This window comes from Calidris pugnax, unplaced genomic scaffold (genome assembly GCF_001431845.1).
Source record: "Calidris pugnax isolate Ruff unplaced genomic scaffold, ASM143184v1 scaffold113, whole genome shotgun sequence".
Lineage (NCBI taxonomy): Eukaryota > Metazoa > Chordata > Aves > Charadriiformes > Scolopacidae > Calidris > Calidris pugnax.
Window position 1 is genome coordinate 201,836 of NW_015090879.1, and position 19,973 is coordinate 221,808.

General features: G+C 53.2%; 1 protein-coding gene across 1 annotated transcript in view; it reads right to left on the reverse strand.

Moving 5' to 3' along the window:
• Window positions 1–19,973, reverse strand: part of MACF1 (microtubule-actin crosslinking factor 1) — a 151,878-nt gene that overhangs the window by 75,054 nt on the left and 56,851 nt on the right. The window contains exons 21-36 of the mRNA XM_014946473.1: window positions 16,663–16,815; window positions 16,036–16,190; window positions 15,527–15,653; window positions 14,923–15,106; window positions 14,147–14,316; window positions 13,693–13,871; window positions 12,946–13,084; window positions 12,275–12,468; window positions 11,934–12,096; window positions 11,553–11,636; window positions 11,292–11,399; window positions 10,529–10,627; window positions 9,723–9,875; window positions 9,538–9,626; window positions 8,986–9,121; window positions 437–5,710 (exon numbers count right to left, since the gene is read on the reverse strand). Of these exons, the coding sequence (XP_014801959.1) occupies window positions 437–5,710; window positions 8,986–9,121; window positions 9,538–9,626; window positions 9,723–9,875; window positions 10,529–10,627; window positions 11,292–11,399; window positions 11,553–11,636; window positions 11,934–12,096; window positions 12,275–12,468; window positions 12,946–13,084; window positions 13,693–13,871; window positions 14,147–14,316; window positions 14,923–15,106; window positions 15,527–15,653; window positions 16,036–16,190; window positions 16,663–16,815 (7,407 nt within the window). The remainder of the gene's footprint in view (window positions 1–436; window positions 5,711–8,985; window positions 9,122–9,537; window positions 9,627–9,722; window positions 9,876–10,528; window positions 10,628–11,291; window positions 11,400–11,552; window positions 11,637–11,933; window positions 12,097–12,274; window positions 12,469–12,945; window positions 13,085–13,692; window positions 13,872–14,146; window positions 14,317–14,922; window positions 15,107–15,526; window positions 15,654–16,035; window positions 16,191–16,662; window positions 16,816–19,973) is intronic.

Sequence of the window (19,973 nt, forward strand, 5' to 3'; positions counted from 1 at the left end):
CAGGTTTAGACAGAAAAGAAAACAAAGGATTATATGCTTTTTTTTTTTTTTCAAAGAAGAAATCTGTTAATAACATCCCGTTTCAGGGACTTTCCACTTGCCAGCCTTATCTACAAGATTTACGACAGGGAAAATAAAACATGTGGCTCTTTTTCCAACATAAGCTTATAAATGGCAAGAGATCATTGGTGTTACAGTAAAAGTGCCAAAAAAGAGTCCCACTTATTAGTCATTTATAAGTAATGCTCTTGCAAAAAGAAACCACAACTAAAGCCTTGAGTGTTTTCAGTCGTACATCACTGGGTCCTTTGTCAAATCCATTGCAGCATCAGGCTCAAATCTGGCTGTCCCCTGTGCCAAGGACAGACTTAACATCAAACATGCACAAATAGCTCATCAAAATAGGTTGAAATAGCAAAAAAACGCATCAATTTACCTGGGCTGGTCTCGTGGATTCCCTGGAGGTTTCCAGCAGCTCTCCCTCCACTATCACAGGCAACAGCAAGCCACGATCACCCGGACCCGGCTGCCTGGTCCTCTCCTGGGATGTTTCTCCTTGGGATTTTGGAGGAACAGGAGCTTGGTCTGTGCCAGTCTCCGCCGTTTCCTGTGTCTTTTCTCTAAGCTCAAGGACTTCAGAGGTTTCCTGAACTACTCTGGGTTCCTCTCTGATAATTAACTCATGGGGCAGTTCACCTGCTGCAGGGGCTGTGCTGGGCACATCACTGGTGGTTTCCACCTTGGTGCTTTCCTGGGTCATCCTCTCCTCCAGGCTAAATGCCACCGAGGAATCGTGACCATTTCTGATGCCACCTTTTGGCACCTCTCGAGCTTCCCCTTGTCCTGGGGGAACAGGGGACACTTGACCCCCAGCGAGCTTTTCTTTCTCTTTCTCTGAAATTGTTTTCTTTTCTTCTTCATGGCTGCTGCTTCCCCTGTGCTGGGCTGTGTCTCCTGCCAACCCAGCACTGATCTTGGTGGTGGTTTCACGTTCTGGTTCTGGCATGCCTGAGACGAAGTCCCCCTCCTCCTTCATCCCAGGAATTTCTTTGGAAATCGGACAAGGAAGGGACTGCTTTTCCACAGAAGGTTTCTCGGGCTGAGCGCTGTCTCCGGGGATTCCTGTCTGCTTTGCTTTCTTCTTTTTGCTTTTCCGTTTTTGGGTAGGTTTTAGCTCTGTTTCACTTGTTTGTTCTTGATTGACTGGACCTTCTGCACCCAGTCTCGGGGTTTCTCCCTCAATGTGCTTGACAGATCTTTTACCCACCAGCTTGTCTCCTGCAGGCTCCACAGGGATGCCAGTCCCAGGGGCTTCTCCAGACTTGGTAGGACCCATCTCTCCCTCCCCTTGACCCACAGTAACAGATTTGCTCAGGGCTGCTGATGTTACCCCCTCCAGGCTGCCCGCTTGCTCTCCTTGCTCAGAAGCCACCACTACACCTTCTTCACCTCCCACAACTCCCTCTGCACTTACAAACCCTCTCTTCCTCCTCCTCTCCTCGCTGTCCTCCACTCTGTGAAGCGTCTCTGTGTCCAACAGCGACTGCTCTTTCTCCAATCCCTCTACTTTCTCTGTCCCTTGATCTACTTCTTCTCTCCTCAATTCCTTCCCTGAGGCTGCTCCCACTGGGAAGCTGCTTTTTGCCATCCCTTTTCCCACAGCCCTTACTACCACCATCTTTTCAGGGGGAGATGCTGCACTTAATTCCAAGGAGTATTCTGGAGTCACTTCGACCTTTTCTTGGGGATGAAGTGTTACACCATCCTCTGAAGTTTCCTGAGGCTTTGACTTCCCTTCTGTTGGTGTCACTGGAGATCTCTTGGTGGTGGTGGCTGTACCTCCAGCCACGTTGTAGCTCACGGCTTCAGATCCAGCTTTGTGCTCAGCACCATCAGACTTCTTAGCTCTGGTAGAGATGATGACACCTTCCTCTTTTGGAGATATTGTTTCCATTTTTTCCTGGGAAAGGTGGGGTTTATCTACTTGGCAGACCTCAGAACCATATTTGTCTTCACCCATTTTTGCCCCCTGAAGACTGGCAGCTAATTTTTGGCTAACCAGTTCTTTTTCAACAGCTTCCTTCAAGGTCAATCTTTTCCCACTGCCAGCATCAACAATTCCCCCGCTCCTCATCTGGTTGGCGGCGATGAGTTTGGCCATCTCCTCGTCCAGCAGCCCTTGCTCCACCGCAGCCCTCAGGGAGAGCCTCTGGCTGACACTACCCTCCACGACCCCCCCGCTGTCCGCCTGAGCCTGCAGCAACCGCAGCGTGGGCAAAAGGTCCACCTTGCCCAGCCTCACCGCCTCGGCGCACGTGAGCTTGCTCCCCGTCACCTCATCCTTGATGGCTCTGAAGGGATGGACCTCCAGGTACCGCTGGCCAGACTCTATGTCAATTTTGCACTTCTTCATGAACTCCAAGTAGGGAACGATCATGCAGGTCTCAGGATCTACAATTCCTTCTTTCATTTCTGAAGATGACAGGGCTTTCTCCATGATCTGCTCGGGCAGCAAGCCCTGCTTCACCGCTTGACACAGTGCAAGTCTCTGGCCAGAAGCAGGATCAAAAATGCTTCCACTCCCAGCCTGGATTTCTTGCACTTCCCTCTGGAAGTCAGGACTAACGAGCCCTAACGATACCGCCTGGGGCAAGGGCAGTTTCTCCTTTGTAACTGGATGAACATAGTCCTGCAGACACACGCTTTCAGCTTTCCGGAGTTCCTTGCACAAATCTGGATCGATCAAACCATGTTTCATGGCATCGTTTACCGAAAGCCTCATTCCAGACACGTGATGGATGATTCCTCCCTCAGCGACCTGCCTGGTCAGGAGCTGAAAAGCTTTTTCCTTTTTCAGGAGCCCTTTTTCAACAGACTCTGCAACAGTCAAAGGCTGCTTGGTTTTAGGGTCCATGATTCCGCTGGTCTCAGCCTGTAAGCTAATGAGCTTCTGCCGGGTCACCTCATCAGTGCCTTTCCCTTTGGAAGCCTTCTCCAGCTTGACCAGCTCTTTCTGACTTGTTGGCTCTATGAGGCCCAGATTTGAAGCCAAAGTGACCGATACTTTTTTGCCACGTTTCAAGTCAACAATCCCCCCAGTAACCACTTGCCCTTCCAAGATCCTCATTGCCGTTTCCTTATCCAGAAGGCCAACTGCAGCGGCATCCTTGATAGAGTAGACAAAGTTGTTGCCTGGGTCAAGAACGCCACTTATCGCTTTGTCAGATGCAAGTACCTTCTGGAGAAGGTTCTCGTCCATCAGACCTTCTTCAATAACATCCTCGGTGGTTAATGATTCGCATGTATGCGAGTCAAAGAAACCACTGAACATCTTCATTTTCTCCATTAGTTTCACAGCTGTGTGGCTGGGAACCACTCCGTGGGCTACTGCTTCATTGAGAAGAAGTCTCTTCCCTGTCTGCTCATGGATGATGCCACCACTTTGGAGCTGCATCAACAGCATTTCCAAAGTGTCCTCAGCTTCCTGCTCTGCAGGGGCTGGCAGGCATGTGCCATCAACACTCTCATCATCTAATACTTCTTCCCCTTCTCCTTCTTGCACTTCCAATACACTTTCAATGCTTTCGCTTTGTCTCTCTACTTCTCCTTCCTCTCCATTTTCAGGGAGTCCAATCTCCTCTCCTCCCAGCATGCCATTCTCAACTCCTTCCTCATTCGGCAAATAAATCTCCCTGACATCTTCTGCCTCTAGTTCAGGTTCCTCCACACCCTTAGACCTCTCTGCCATGACTTCCAGACTCTCTCTGCTTTCTGAAACACCCATTGAGATGCAGATTTCGCTTTTCACCACAACTGTCCCACTTCCCAATGCCCTCTTCTGATCTTCAATGCTTTCCATCCCATCTACTGTAGCAAGCTTGGACTCTTCTTCTGCCCCAATCATCATTTCCTCTGTTTCTCTCCGTCCACTGTCAAGGTCACTGGGACGTCCCAGCATTGATAATTTTACCTCAAGTTTTGCCTTGCTTGTAGAGGCAGCTTGCTGTCTCCCAAGCTCAGCATCACTTTCACTCTTGATGACAGCCTGTTCGGCGTAAATCTGCTTTTGCTCCTCCATGAGCAGGATATCCTCTTCATCCTCTAACAGAAGGGTTTTGGGTCCCATCACCACCTCCCCATTCTCCAAAGCAGCTCTGGGTGGTAGGACCTTTTTGCTTTCTTCATTTGAAGGAGCAAACTGAAACTCAAGCTGCTGCAAAGCCAAGCCATTGCAAGGCTCTCTTTCAAGAGCTGCATCTGCCTTTGCCTCCTCAAAGTCTTCGGTCTCTTCCAACACATGCGCACTGGATCCATTTTCCTGCACTTGGATGAGGGCTTTAGTGAGATTGTTCAGCTCTCCATCTACTAAGAGCAGCTTCTGGCCATCATGGATGTTGATGTAGCTGTGGGTCATCAAGTGGAACATCAGCCTTTCATCCTCACTCCTCAGCAGAGGGTCACTTTGCTCTTTGTGACTTGTGGGACTCCTTCCAGCAGAGCTCTGGCTGTGCCTGCTTCTGCTTGGAGAGCCAGCGAGCTGCACGCTGGCCATGATGTCAGATATGACCGTTGACTGCAGCTTCTTGGCCACATCTCTCTCTAAGATGCCATGTTCAACTGCTTTCTTCCAGGACATCACCTCAGTGGTTTCTGGTATAAAGACAGCATTAATGAGTTGCCTCTTGCTGAGAATCTTGTAAACCATCTCTGTAGACAGGACTCCTTGCTCTAAAGCATCTGCAACCGGGACTATCTCCCCCGTCTCTGGCCACAGGAGCCCCATGAAGGACCAGAGGGATTCCAAGACCACCAGTGCAATCCTTGGTGCTACCAATTCTTTCCTTACAGCTTCATCAATGGTCAGTCTCTCTCCCGTGACGGTGTCGATGATGCCACCCGTCTGAAGCTGCCGGATAAGAAGTGTGCAGGCCAAATCCTGGTCAATTAAATTATGTCTCACAGCCTCATCCACAGTCAGCCTGTGCCCTGTCCTGGGGTCAACAATCCCACCAGCAAAGAGCTGGGCTTCCAGCAACCTGACCGTTACCTGCCTGTCTATCAGCCCTTCCTGGACAGCACGGAAAATGCTGACTTTTTGGCCTGATGTCAAGCTCACCATCCCCCCCGCCAGCTGCTTGACTGGGAGCAGCCTCAGCCCAGTCTCTTGGTGGAGGATGCATCGGTGCATGAGCTCAGGCAGACTGATTTTCTCAGCCGTGTTGGGGTCAATCAACTCCTTGCTGCTCTCCAGCTGAGAGAGAAGCCTGGAATAAAGCTGGGGGGTTAGGAGCCTTTCCTGCATCGCTGTCTCCATGCTGATTCTGCCCTGCTGGGCTTTAAGGCCCCCAGTGACAAGCTCAGCTTTGAGGATCTTTAGCCCAACAGTCTCACTGATCCTCCCCTCTTCCATTGCAGCAACGACGGGTAGGAGCTGCCTCCCTTCACATCTGACTTCTTCCACCCGGTGGAGAGCATCCTTCAACTCCTGCAGCACCTGGAACGTCCTGAGATCGATGACGTTTCTTGCCAGAGCTTTCTCCAAGGAGAGTTTCTCATTGGTCTCTGGAACAACTAAGTCAGATGTGATAACCTGGGCCTCCAGGAGGACGAGGCCAGTGTCCTGATCTATAAGACCTCTCTGCATGGCACCAAACACAGGAAATATCTCTACTGTGCCAAGATCGATCACTCCTGCCACTGCTTCGCTGCCCTAGAACAGAAAGAGAAGGAAAAGAATTAGATGAAACTTGAGAGTTGTCAGCACTCAGATGGTGTGAGGCCCAGGGAGGTCTCAGTTTCAAAAAAAAAAAAAAGCTTAAAAACCCTAAACAGGCTCTAGAAAGTGAGTCCCAAAGTGTTTGAAATGCAACTCCAAAGGCATCACAGCACGCAAATCGGTGCCTTTGCTAGCTTGCACATTGCCAGCAAGTTCTAATGCTCTAGTCCATCACCCAGGGCAGCACCAAGATGCTCCCGACATCCACCGGCAGTAACGCAGCAAAGCGCCAAGCAGCAAAACCCAGGAGTGATTCTAGTGCTCCACGGAGAAACAGAGGGAAGGAGACCAACAAGCACACCAAAGCTGTTCAGCAACTCCAAGAAGTAAAGACAACACAAATCCCACTATGTACTCAGAGGAGAAAAAAATACCCCCAAAACATCCACTTCAGGGTATTTAGGAACCTCTCCCAGTGCAGTTCCCACCCTGACTCCTGCCATGCTTTACATCCTGCACTTCCCCAAGCAGATCTCAAGTGCCAGGAGAGCCAGTGGACACCGCAGGGCCCCATGCCATGGAGCAGCTCCCCAGCCACCCGGAGCGGCCATGCGTTAGGACAGGAGCGCTGCATGCGGGGCAGCCCCTGAGCACGGCCACCGGCACCCGCTCCGCCCCGAGCGGCACCTCCGAGTCACCGTGCTCTTCAAACAGGGGAGAAACCTAAGAAGTCGGAGGTCCCGGCATGGAAACAGTGACAGAATCACAGAATCACATGGGGTTGGAAGGGACGTCTGGAGATCATCTAGTCCAACCCCCTGCCAAAGCAGGTCCACCCAGAGCAGGTCACACAGGAATGTGTCGGGGTGGGGTTTGAATGTCTCCAGAGAAGGAGACTCCACCACCTCCCTGGGCAGCCTCCCAGCAGACTGGGAACAGATCATTTACTTTGGTGTTTCTGGACCAAACAGTTCTCTTCTTGCTGGTAACCCCAGAGGTAGGGTAATAATTAAGAGGATAAAGAGTAATGGCTCTTTGGATGTCCAAAACACAAATATCTTTGGATGTCTGGGCTTCTCCCAGTCCCATCAGTTGGGTATAAGGTTGGCCTGAGCACTAGAAGAATTTTGTGGAGACAAGGAGAAGGGAATCTGGATTGTGGAATTAATTCCTTTTGCATCCCCAAGACCTTCAGATTATTTTTTTTTTCAATCAGTGAGACTAACAGCACGGCTGGGGGTGTTTGTGGCGGTGGCACAGCTCGGTTTCAAGCCCAGCAGAAGATGCAGCCTCCACCACGCTGGTCTGCAGGTCTCCCCCACTGCCTTCTGCTGGAAAAACCTATGCTCTCCACCACCACCACCAGCCTCAGGCATGCACGTTCAGAGATGAACAAGCCGTGGAAAGACAGAAGAGGAAGGGCAGAAAAAAGAAGAAGATAAAAAAAAAGGAGATGAGAGGGAAGGAGGTGGGGGGGGTTGGGGTGTAAAAGGCTTTTACTTACCCGAGTTGCAGGGTGTGCCTTGAGCAGTTAAAGACAGAGCCTTATGGAGCAGTTCAGCCGTATCACACACAGTGTAAAGCTTGGTGTTAGCGTCCAGCATGCGACTGTTTTGTTTGCAAAAAAGAACCCCCCCAACACAGGTCGTCCTCTTTCACTTTGCGTGTTTGGTTTGTTTAAATCCCGGAGGGTTAGTTAAAACTTGTAAGCAAGGATGTCAGTTAATCTTAAAAACAGTTGACATGAAACACAAACTGTACAGGGACACATCATGCTCAATTTAGCGCGTTCTGCTTTGCATTTTTGTCTTTTATAACTTCTCTCTGACAGTTGGATGTTTCCAGCAAGCAAATGTTAAAGAGTTCCTCATGCTCCCTCTACAGTGAAGCAACTGCACCACACGAGATCATCTCGTAGATGGGGATCTACACGAAGCCCCACTGCCACCTCTTGTTTTCTTTTCTGGGCTTCATCGAGAGCGTGAGTGAAAACTGTCCTAGCCCCAGCCCCAAAGCGCGCTCATGCTGCACAAAAACAGCCCGGCACGCCCCAGAGAAGGCTTTTCTCATTTTCCTGCCCAGGAGGGAGGAAAAGGGAAAGGAAAAAACATCCTTTCCACGGGCAGGCTGCTCTCAGCTGCTCTCCTGGCAGCAGCAAAAGAAGTATCATCGAAGCCGTGATGGCTCAGCAGCCGCTAACGAGCCGGTTTGCTCACCGAAAGCTTTCTGCTGCCAGCAAGAGGGCTAACAGGCTCGCAAGAGAAAGCATTTACTGCTCTGAGACATGTGCTACGAAGTCCAATTTGGAGAGACACCATATGTTCAGGTGAAAGCTGGACAGGCAGATTTCAAACAAGCAGCCCTGTCGCCCTCTCCCCGTGAGCGGCTCGAACAGGGCTTCACTCACGGACCCAAGAGCCAAAACCAATGTCACATGTCCAGATCTGAGCGGGCTGTTGCTTCAGAGTACAGGGAGCCAGCAAGCAAACACACAAATATATCCATCGACACATGTATATACATTGATATAACACGTACACGTATATCTGTGAATGACCAAAGACAGCTCATAACAGAGGCAATACAGATGTGCTTTCAGCCCTCCCTACCCAGCGACACAAGGCGGGGGACCGATGGGAGCACTGGTGGATGTGAACAGGGAATGGGACCAGCTACGGGCCCTGAAGGTCTCCTGGGTCACCTGAGGGCCTGGGCGATGCGGTCGCCTTCCACTGGGGAGGGCATCTTCATTCAGCCAGAGCTGAGCCAAACCTCTTGCCAGACCCTGAGATACACCAGACCTCAAGGGCAAACGCCCATCTGCAGAAACCCACCTCCTCGTGTCTCCTGCACGCAGGAAGCCTGTGAGATGGAGCCCTCTGTGGTTAAAGCACCAAGAGGACCTTCCTCAGAGGGCACAGATTTGCTAAGGGGACCGTTTCTAGGACAGAAGTCCATCTACCTCCTTGCCCACCATGTCAACAAGCCAACCCTGGTGCCCAGGGCAGAGCTCTGATGACAACCATTGCCAAGGACAACTCTCCCGCTAACCCTGAAGGCTCCTGCTTGGCCTCCAGAGACCACCCCAGCCTGGATGCTCTGGGTGACACATGGATGGAAGAGAAGGGAAGGTGACCACATGCAAGTAAGAAAGTCGATGGGCTGTGAGCGGCTGGTGGCCATGAGACATACAACCAAGGAAAACCTTCTCCACACCCTGAGGAGGTCCCTGTGTCTGTGCAGCCACGGGACTGAGTGGGAACCAGTACCTTGTGCTCTGTCTCCTGAGCCAGCTGGCTCTGGAGCTGCTGGAGCTGCTCCGTGGAGTCGCTGCAGAGCGCCTGGTAGGTCTCCTTCAGATCACCGATCTGAGCAGAAATCTGTTCCTTCTCCGGATGGGAAAGCCTGCGCGGGGAAGGGGAAAGCTCTCAGGCAAAGTGCACAAACCAGCTCCCAGCTCCACAGAATTCCTGTGCTCTTCTGGGGAAGGAAAAGGCCAAAGCCACCACGAGTCCCCTCTTCCCACTTGCCCGGCTCTGCTAAACCCAGCAAGGGAAACTGTGCTCAGCAAACCGGCGTTGTGACTCCCCGATCCCCAAATATACAGGGCTGGATCACTGCTGAAGGGGGTTAATATTGCCCCAGCAGCACAAACGGGTTGCATGTTTCACAGCTCGTTGCAGATGAGACAAAAAAAGACACTTTTCATCACTGTTTTTAACAGGAGTGGGCCACTGGACCCCAGGCATGCCCCAGTGCTGCCTCTAAGGTAACTCATCTCCCCCCACTGCTCCCCCTGCCCGTCCCCTCCTCCCACTCACTTGTGGCTGTGTTTCGCCAGGAAGATTTGTGAAGTTTTGATGGCCTCAGAGATCTGTTCCTTCTTGGCAGCCAGCTCCTCATTCAGGGCCTGTCGGGGGAGAAAAAAAAGAAAGAAAGAAGCTTAATTCAGCTGTGGAAAAAGAGCAGAAGTAAACAAACTGCCTGAGGGTTGCCCCCAGTTCACCTGCTGCTCCGAGATGGATTTCTCGATGTCGCCCAGCTCTCTGCTCCCGGCAGCAGCCGTCCTGCCTTGCACGCTCTGCTTCACGCTCAGGGCCCAGACCAGGAGCTCCTTCACCTTGTCCACATGCTCCTGCTTCTCCTCCTCCACCACTTTCTGCAGAGAGAGGTGGGAGGAAGATAAACACGTCAACAGGGTCCCAGATTTCATCAAGGGGGAGAAGTTCTCAGGAGCAACCCCCCCAAAAAGGACAGGGAACTGCTGGAGAGGGGACAGCCGAGGCTACAAAGATGATGAGGGGCCTGGAGCATCTCCTTTACGAGGACAGGTTGAGGGACTTGGGTCTTTTTAGTCTGGAGAAAAGAAGGCTGAGGGGGGATCTGATCAATGCTTGTGAATACTTAAAGGGAGGGTGTCAAGAGAATGGGGCCAGTCTTTTTTCAGTGGTGCCCAGGGACAGGACAAGAGGAAATGGGCACAAACTTGAATATAAGAGGATCTTCCTAAACATGAAGAGGAACTTCTTTGCTGTGAGGGTAGCAGAGCCCTGGAAGAGGCTGCCCAGGGAGGTGGTGGAGTCTCCTTCTCTGGAGACATTCAAACCCTGCCTGGACACGTTCCTGTGTGACCTGCTCTGGGTGGACCTGCTCTGGCAGGGGGTTGGACTAGATGATCTCCAGAGATTCCTTCCAACCCCTTGTGATTCTGTGATTCTGAGATGTAACCTCACCGTGGAGCAGCGTCCATGGGGGTGTGGGAAATGATCCTACACGTTTCAAACAGAGCTCAGCTCCATGCAACACCCTTACCTCCTCCTCCTCCAGCCGACGAAGAGCATCGCTGATGTACTTCACGTGCTGCGTGGTCAACGTCACCAGAGCTGTGTAGCGAGTCCGCAAATCCATGAACTGCGAAAGGAAAGGGAGAAACGGGGCGCATCAGTCACGACCGGCAGATGCGGAGCGACGTACTTTACAGTACATGACAGGGATGGCACCATCTCTCACTTGGGAAGCCCCCCAGGCACCTCGCAGACCCCGTAGGGCACAATGCAATGCAGCGAGTCTGACGGGGAGGGTTGTGGCCACACACGGCATGCTGCACAACACTGGAGCGAGGGGGAGACTCCAGCCACGGACACCGGGGTGGATGCTCAACTCTCGACAAAGAGGGCTATCGGGATCTTTAATATCCACACGGAGCAGACAGGACCTCAGGTCCCTAAAGGTCTCATCCCAAAGATCCACACACAGTAACGCTGCCATGGCGCTCCGGTTATTTACCTCACAGGCTGAAGGGCTGAGCCGACCCCGCTGGATTTGACCCAGGGGTTCCCAGGAGTCCAGGTATTTCATACCTGGTGCCTTACAGCACTAAGCCATCCTCTCTGGCTATTGGAAAAAACAGTGAGGGTGGAAACTTTATTTATACAGGAGAGTTCAGTAGAAAGGAGCTCGTTTCAGAGGCTGCTCGGCGGTTTGCTCAGCGTGGAAGAAATGCCCCCACCCTGGCATGATTTCTCTCTCCCTCCCTCTCTCCCTGGCCAGGGCGGGCGGGCGGCCGCGCTCCTACCTCCTGCGTGATGGCATCCGAGGATGAGAGCATGCGCCGGCGCTTCATGGGGGACTTCTGCTGCGACTCGACGAACGCCCTGTACGTCATCAGCTGCAGCTCGTAGTCCTGCGACGGCAACCAGGGTGGGGGGAGAGACATGAAGCATGGGAGACACAAACTGTGCTGGGGGTGTTTCTGCCCCCACCAGCCTTATCAGGGTGCAGGAAGGGACCAGCAGCTGCACCCCGGGTAAGCGACCCCACTTCGGGACAACAGTACCTTGACAGCAGCCGAGTACTGCTGGGAGAATTTCTGACACTGGTCCAGTTTGGCTTGATTTTTCTCAATTTCTGCAGCCAAAGCCTTCAAGGAAATTCATAGCAAAAAAAACGTTTGTCAGGATGGCTGCTGCGGGTGAAGCAAGCTGAATTTCAGTCCCCATCCCTTGCTTTTCGGGTAAAGCCTTTATACTTTTCCATTTTTAATGCAAGGCCCCATCTCCACCTCAAGCTAAGCAGAGTTTCTCCACTTCCCAGGCACCCAGCTGACATCTGGAGCCTCTTCCCCACTGTCTTTTGTATTTTCAAGATCACGGATGAAAAGATTTTAGTAAAAGAACGGACACGGTCACTGCAGCAGCATCACAAGGTCCTGCCTCACCGTTTGCTGGCTCAGCTGCTCCGACAGCACCCGGCTGTCCTCCGCCTGCCCGGGCTTCATCAGCTCCTGCTGGACTGTGATCTCCTCGATCCACTGGATTAGGGCACTGTGGCACTGACGGTAATCACTCAGCACCTCCTGGATGCTCTCCAGCTCCGCATGGCTGAGAGAAGAACCAAGACAAGTAAGAGGAGGGTAAAATCCCACCATAGGCTACTAGGGATATCCCAGCCAGCGGCAGGAATCCCAGCTGGAAAAATATCGCTGCTAAGAAGCCTGATCCAGGCTCTCAGCTGAAGTGTGAAAGTTAAAGCTGTGAATGGAGGCAGGAAGCTTCTCACCGGGTCTCGATCTGGGCACAGACGCGCTGCCAGCGGTCCCACAGCTGGGCTCCCTTCTCCTGGTAGCGCTCCAGGTCGATGCTGCGCTCCTGCCGCAGACGGTAGAGCTGCTCTCCCACCGCCTTCGCCTTCGCCATCTCCTCCTCCAAGGTGGAGAAGACAGAGCTCTTGTCCTTCACCTCCCCGAGCCATTGCTGCAAAACCAGCAAGAGAGAGCACTGATTCAGTGTCACTGAAAGCAAAAGGCAACTTAAAGTCCAAGATGCCCTCCTGCCTGGAGGTGACCAGCCTGAGAAAGGGTTTATCTTCCCTTTCTCCTTAATCTGCAAAGAACTGGCCGATTATAGGGGGTGAAAAATGGAGGGGAATCATGTTCCCAGTTGGAGCAAGTTGGTTTGGCTCAGCTCCTGTCCTACAGCAACAGGACATGTAGCTGCCAAGGTGCTCACATGTGCCCTACAAGAGAGAGCACAAGCCACAGTGGCTTTTTGACCTTCACAAAGCACTAAGGGGTCACATAAGGAGCACCAAATCCTCCCAGCAGCTATACCGAGGCAAGAAAAATGGCATGGAATGCAAATTCAGCAGAGAAAGGGAAGGATCCTGCTTGACAAACACCAAAGCATTGGCCGTTTTCTGCTTGTCCACCTTGGGAAGGGACCAGCACCAACCTGCAACGCCGCTCGGTGAGACTGAATAGCTGCCAGGTCAGCGGGAACTGCCTCCTCTTGGCTCAGCTTGACCTCATACCCTTTGACCAGAGACTCTGCTCCTTGGGTGTTACGGATAATGACATCAACTGTCTTCAACCTGGCAAATCAAACAGGCAGCGTGATGAAGGACAGCCCAGGAAGGACATGGAACTGTTGGAGCGGGGCCAGAGGAGGCCACAGAGATACTGCGAGGGCTGGAGCCCCTCTGCTGTGAGGACAGGCTGAGAGAGTTGGGGGGTTCAGCCTGGAGAAGAGAAGGCTCCGGGGAGACCTTCAAGCCCCTTCCAGTTCCTAAAGGGGCTCCAGGAAAGCTGGGGAGGGACTCTGCATCAGGGAGGGGAGCTATAGGGCAAGGGGGAAGGTTTTTGAATTAAAAGAGGGGAGATTGAGATGAGATCTCAGGAAGAACTTGTTTGGTGTGAGGGTGGTGAGAGCCTGGCCCAGGTTGCCCAGAGAAGCTATGGGTGCCCCATCCCTGGAGGGGTGCGGGACGGGGTTGGATGGGGCTTTGAGCAACCTGGTCTGGTGGGAGGTGTCCCTGCCCAGGGCAGGGGGTGGGACTTGACAGGCTTTAAGGTCCCTTCCAACCCAAAACGTTCTATGATTCTATAGTGTGAGGTGTGTTAGAGGCCAGAAGAAGGGTCTTTAGTAGAATCAGGTAGATACAAAAAGAGTACTTGGGAACAGAGGCATGTCCCAACTCACTTGTCCAGGTAGATGGAAGACAGCCCATACATCTGGTCCATCTTGTTCACCACCAAGTCAAGCTCCGAGCGCAGGTGGGGGGTGCTGGGCCCTGCAGGCGCCTTGTTGAGGAAGCTGTAGCACGTCTCCGAGACCAACCTCAGGTCTGACTGCAGCCGCTGCAGATCCTCCTGCATGCGCTACGGGAGGAAGGGAAAGAACATGAAAGGAGAGCCCAAGCAGGCGGAGGAAAAGCAAAGGATTGCCCTTGGCAAAGGAGATGGTATGAAACGAAGCAGGGAGCCCACCTGGAGAGGGTTCCTGCTGCCTTCTGTGCAGCGAGACCCCCTTGAACCCCACGCAGTCACGCACCCACACATTCACCCCAGCGAAGATGAAAGCTATTTTTGGCACATGCTAAAACCCAGCAGCCATCAGCTCCCTCCCCTCCGCATCTCACAGCAGCAGGACTGACCTCCTGCTCTGCAATGCGGATGGTGTTTTCCTGGATGGTATCACCATCTGCTCGGGCGCTGCTCGGGGACTGGATCCGGCTCACGAGCCTCTGCTCACACTCCTCCAGGCGCAGACGGATATTCTTCAGCTCGGAGAGGTACGTCCTGGCAACGGTCTCATCCTTGTCTTCTGCAAGTCACAGACAAACCAAAAGAGCAGCTCAAACAACCCTGGTCAGTACCTGCCCCAGACAGGACCTGCCAGGATCCCTGGAGCCAAGTGCAGCGTCGCGCTGACACTGAGGCACCGGGGTCTCTGCTCAGATGGAAAACAAGTTAATCAAATCATCTCATTCAAACACAGCTTATAATGAGCCCAGCCACAGGACACACCGCATGATGAAGCTGGAGTCCCCGGTCTTAGTGGGGACTCAGTCCTGCTGTGTCACGCCGGGAGCCATCCCCTGCTCTGAAGAGCGGGACTGAGACCACTACATCTCTTCTCTTAAAGATTAAATGCTCAGAATGCATCCTACAGACTAAACCCATCTCCAACACTGTTTGTAAGAGGACTCAGCAGTTAAGCTGAAGTGGCAAAGCCAAGCCGTCTCTGCAGGAACATCGCTGGACAAAAGCTGAACCTTTGAATGGATGGAGAAAGGAGGAGAGCAGCTGCTCACACCATCAACTAGCTAGCTCAGGAAAAACAAAAGAAAGAAAACTAAGCCATCCCATAAATCCTTTGTTTATGAGTCCCCTCAGCTCCTGGTTAATCCATCAGCCCTTTGAAGCTCACCGTTCTCCATGGACTCCAGCAGCTGCCGGATGTGTTCCTTGGAAGACTCCACTTCCTCCTCCAGGCGCAGCCGGTCCGACACCGAGAAGAGCTCCGAGTCCCGGCTGTCCTGCAGGAAGTCCTCGTAGTGCGCCTGGAGGCTCTTCAGGGCTTGCTGGCATTCTCCTTGTGCCAAGGACCTGAGCTGCAAGTGGAAAAGCAGCACATCAGACCACCGGGAACAACTTCCTACGCATCACCTGAAGCCACCCTTAATCACCTTCACTTGCCAAATGAGCATTTCCTCTTTAGAGGAGAAGACGAGTTCCCCTGTATCAGCCTCACGCCTCCCTCCAGCCTTGCTCACTGCTTAATGAAACGTTAAGTCCTCACTCTCTTACTACAGCTCAGCAGAGAACTGCTGATGCTCTTTTTATTGAGAAGAACTGCAATTATTCTGCACAGAACCCCCAAGCTCGGGTTTTCCCACTGTTCAAGGCACCCCTGACTTCCTCAACCTTGCAGTCTCTGGTCTTCCTGTTAACACTTCCCTTCCTCCTCAGCCACACAAAGAAGCCCAGACAACGAGCGAGACAGCCCCAGAGCAGAGAAATTCCCACCGTACCTTTTCCATGCTGAAGCTTTGCACCAGGGCTATGTCCTTCCGCAGGTAATTCCAGGAGATGAGGCTCTTCGTGTTCATGTGGAGCTGGTGCCAGAGAGCCATCACTTTCTGGTACAACTGTTCGACCCTGCAAGGGGAAGGAGCGGATTGATCAGCCCCCAACCTCCCCAGCACGCTCAGCCCTCACCCTGTTGATCCACCAGCCATCACCACCAGCCAGTAGCCCATCGAGGTAGCAATCCCAGCCCAGCTCCTGCCATCCAGTGCCAAAGGTCCCTGAAGGGATCCCTCCTCCCGAATCATCCTTTTCTCTTTTGCAAGTTACTACAGCACTCGCTGAGATGGAGTTTGCAGTTGTACAACAATAGATTCCTTCCCTCACCCCAAATTATCTGTGCCACCCCCTCCTGTTCCTCCACCCCAGCTCCTCTCCCATTCCCACCCACCCCAGATCTGTCCCCTCCCGTGCCACCTCTGAGACTCCCCGGCAGCAGAGACCAGCAAGTTACCTGTTGGCCATCTCGATGGCCTCTTTGTTGGGCGGGGGGATCAGGAAGCAGACAGAAGGCACCATGGCCTCGTTCCCGGTGGGGCTGATCACCTTCCACTTGGTCCTCTGGGAATTATCCTCCAGCACGCACTCGTCATTCCGGCAGATGGTGATCTGCAACGGCACCAACACCACCCAACCCATCAGAAACCAGCAGCACATGCCTGCCCTTGCTGCCAGCCCCCTTCCTGGGGGTGAGCTGGCTTCCACAAATACATAGCTATATATATTTTAATCAAGCAACAGTCTGGCATAGTGCCAAGGCGTGCAGCACACTCATGTCTGGAGAGGAAGGGACGAGGAAGTTGAACGGAGCTGGCTACCACCACCCACGTGCTGATTTGGCTGAGGCTTGATGAAGCCCATCCTCCTTGAGGAAAAGGACTTTAACTCCTGCCCAGAATAAATCTGAGACGTGGAAATCTGCTTCAGGAAAAACAGCTGCGCTACTTCCCTCCTGTCTTCCCACTCCGTTCCTGCTCTCCATCGACAGACACCACGAAGCTCCCCCTGAACCATCATGGGCCTCGCTCTCCTGCCTCGTCCCCACTTTCCCTTTCAAAGTGACCCCCCTTCCAGGCCTCACCTCAATCTGCCGATAGTCACAAACGGCCTTGATGGGGATCGTGCTCTTCACAAGATGCTCCGGGTTCCTGGGCCGGAGCTGAACGATGGTTTTGGACCGTCCCACCAGGCTGGCGACGGAGCTCTTCGACTGAATGAGCTGCTCCTTCTCGTCCTGGCAGAATGAAGAAGGATGGAGGGGTTGCTGGTGGCAGGGGAGAAGAGGTGTCTCCCAGGCATCTCGGCACCCCCCCAACCCCAACACTGGTCTGCAAGAGCTACACTGGGATCACAAGGGCTGAACAAAACACATCAGGAAGATCCTCTTGCCCTAACGGATGGGAAGAAGCGTGAGGAGGGATGGGATGGGATATCTCATGTCCAGGCAGGGGTGGGACCTCTCCACTTACTACTCCCACCGCCCTGCAAAGCCGCATGCACACCTCTGGCTCTTTTGCTGCTAGGACAAGATAGCATTTACTTCCAAAAGGGAAAAAAAAAGAGAACACAGTGTATGCCAAAATTAAAGTCTCAGGAGGTGTAAGGGGCCAAGAGCAGGACAAGCTCCAACCCAAAGCTGGGAACATTTAGTTGTCTGGAGGAGAGACCACAGAAGCATGCTCCCTGTCCTAAAGCGAAGGATGAAGGCACGTTTCAATTAATGGCTGGAATGGGGAGAGGATGAATTATGCGGATAAAACATCTCAGGAGAAGGGGCCAGTGGTGGAGTGATCGCACAGGTCTCTGGGTTTGGGGAGAAATCTGCCAGCTGGATGAAGATGCTGCATAATGGATTGCCACAGGTCCCTGCTGGGTTCGGTGATGGGGACAACCCGGGGGGGGGGTGCGGGGCTGGTGGCCAAGGTCCCCCCAGACAGCCCCCAGCACCGACGGAGACGTGTGCGGATCACGGCACTGGCAGCTGGTGGGATTAGTGGCAGCTCAGCCCGCTCTGGCTGCAAAAGTTTAGAAAGGGTCCCAAAAAAATGTTCTCCCTCATGCTCGGTACTCTGGGGGTCGGTTAGTGAGCTAACAACAGTGGAGGGTAATTTGATGGTAAAAAATAAAAGAAAAAAGAAAAGAATAAAATGATTAAATAAACTACCTGTGCCTGTCCCAGGGAGCATGATTGGAAGAAATACAACTTTAACTTATTAGGTAAGAAAGAGTAATATTGCTGAGCTCAGGGCAGCTGCCCCAGCCCTGAGATCGTGGCCACTCTCCACCTGCCCGGACGAGCCTCTCCCACCCCAGACGGCGTCTGCCAGACTCCTGGTGCCACAGTGCTCACAAATATGGACCCCAGGAGCCCAGCGGGCTGTTCCCTGTCCTGGTAGCACCGAAGGACAGACCAGGACAACCCCAAGACCAAGACAGAGGGGATGGGACCCCCCAGGAGAGAAGACAGTGAGCCCTAAGCCCAGCTGATGCACTCGTCATGAACACCCAGTAACAGCATCCCAGCTTCACTGGGGACACGCTGGAGGTCAGTGGTGTGCCCTAAGAGCACAGCCAAAGCAGCCACCTTCCTCCACACACTCAAATGTCACCTCCTAGCACTTCCACCAGCAGCTCAGCAATTAACCCACAGCCCAAATCCTCCCCCCGTCCCCTGTTCCAAACACCATCTGACTCTTTGGTTCCATGGGTTTTGGTTTTAGGTTGGTTTTAGTTTTTTTCAGGCCAATTCGGACAATGAGATCAGGGCACAATCGCCCATCGCCTGCTCCCTGTGACGCCGTGGCTAAGCCAGGCCACATGCTCAGAGATCAGCACTGCCGAGCCCCCGAGCCCCCCGTCCCCCCGCAGCCCTGGCTCTCCCCCCACCGGCACAGCACGATGGATTAACACGGGATTTGGTCCTGATAAAGAGCAGGCATTTCTCCACATCCCATTGTGCTCCCAGCAACCCCAAAAGCAGAAACAGGAGAGTCCTACGAGTCTGCGTGACACCTCCATCAGCAGAACACGACTGGCTCCACGCAGACCGGGATGATGGACACCGATGGGGAAGGACCAGCTGAAATGTTTTATTTTTCCCCATCTCAAGCTATGAGCTTGCACAGACACCACACGCCGCCTGCTCTTCACCCCGAGGCCAGTGTCACTAATCAACAACGACCCTGTAACGACCGGGATCTGGCCACCACAGGCCACATTACACCCTACACCCCATGGCCACGTACAAACCCATGGAGCAGCTCCAAGGAAAAGTGGAACATTGACTGAGATGGGGAACCAAACCACAACACATGAAACTGTGTTGTTGCAGGAATAAAATGAGCCCAGTTTACCCTGGGAAGCAAGAGGTGCCCCAAAGCAATGCTGCTGGACCAGAGCAAGAAGGCCACCCGTCGCCCAGCCTAGGGTAGTGGGGATGTCGCAGAACCCACCATGGAGTCCTGCAGCAGGTCCTCCAGCCGCGTCAGGCTCGTATTGTGGTCACAAGAATACTTCCTTTTGATGGAGTCCTGCAGGTTGCGCAGGTAGGTCTCCGACTCCCGGGCATCGCTGAAGAACTGCAAAGGCAAAGAGGGTCACAGAAACCTGCACAAGTCCACCGAGCAGTCAGCAGCCCATGGCAGGCAAGGGACCACCCCAGCATCTCAACACGAGGAAAAATTTCTTGAGGGTCCCAGAGCCCTGGAACAGGCTGCCCAGAGAAGCTGTGGAGTCTCCTTCTCTGGAGACATTCAAACCATGCCTAGATGTGATCCTTTCCAACCTGCTCTGGGTGACCCTGCTCTGGGAGGGGGTTGGACTAGATGGTCTCCAGAGGTTCCTTCCAACCCTGACCACTCTTGATTCTATGACCTCAACCAGCAGCTCCCAACACTACTCTGACCTCAGCGCTGCAAGGGCAGTGAGAGTCCCTCATGGATGGCCAGAACTACAAGGAAGATGATCCCTATGGCCCTAGTGAGACACCCCCAGAGAGCAGCTAGGGAGAAAGAGATGACTCGGAGGGCTGGAGCATCTCTCCTATGATGACAGGCTGAGACAGTTGGGGATGTTCAGCCTGGAGAAGAGAAGGCTCCAGAGAGACCTTACAGCAGCCTTCCAGTCCCTAAATGGGGCCTGTAGGAGACATGGGAAAGACTCTTTATGAGGGAGAGAAGTGATAGGATGAGGGGAAACGTTTTTAAACTGAAAGAGGGGAGATTTAGATTGGATACTAAGAACAAATTCTTTGCTGTGAGGGTGGTGAGGCTGCCCAGAGAAGCTGTGGCTGCCCTGTCCCTGGAGGGGTTCAAGGCCAGGTTGGAGGGGGCTTGGGGCAACCTGGTCTGGTGGGAGGTGTCCCTGCCCAGGGCAGGGGGTAGCACTGGATGG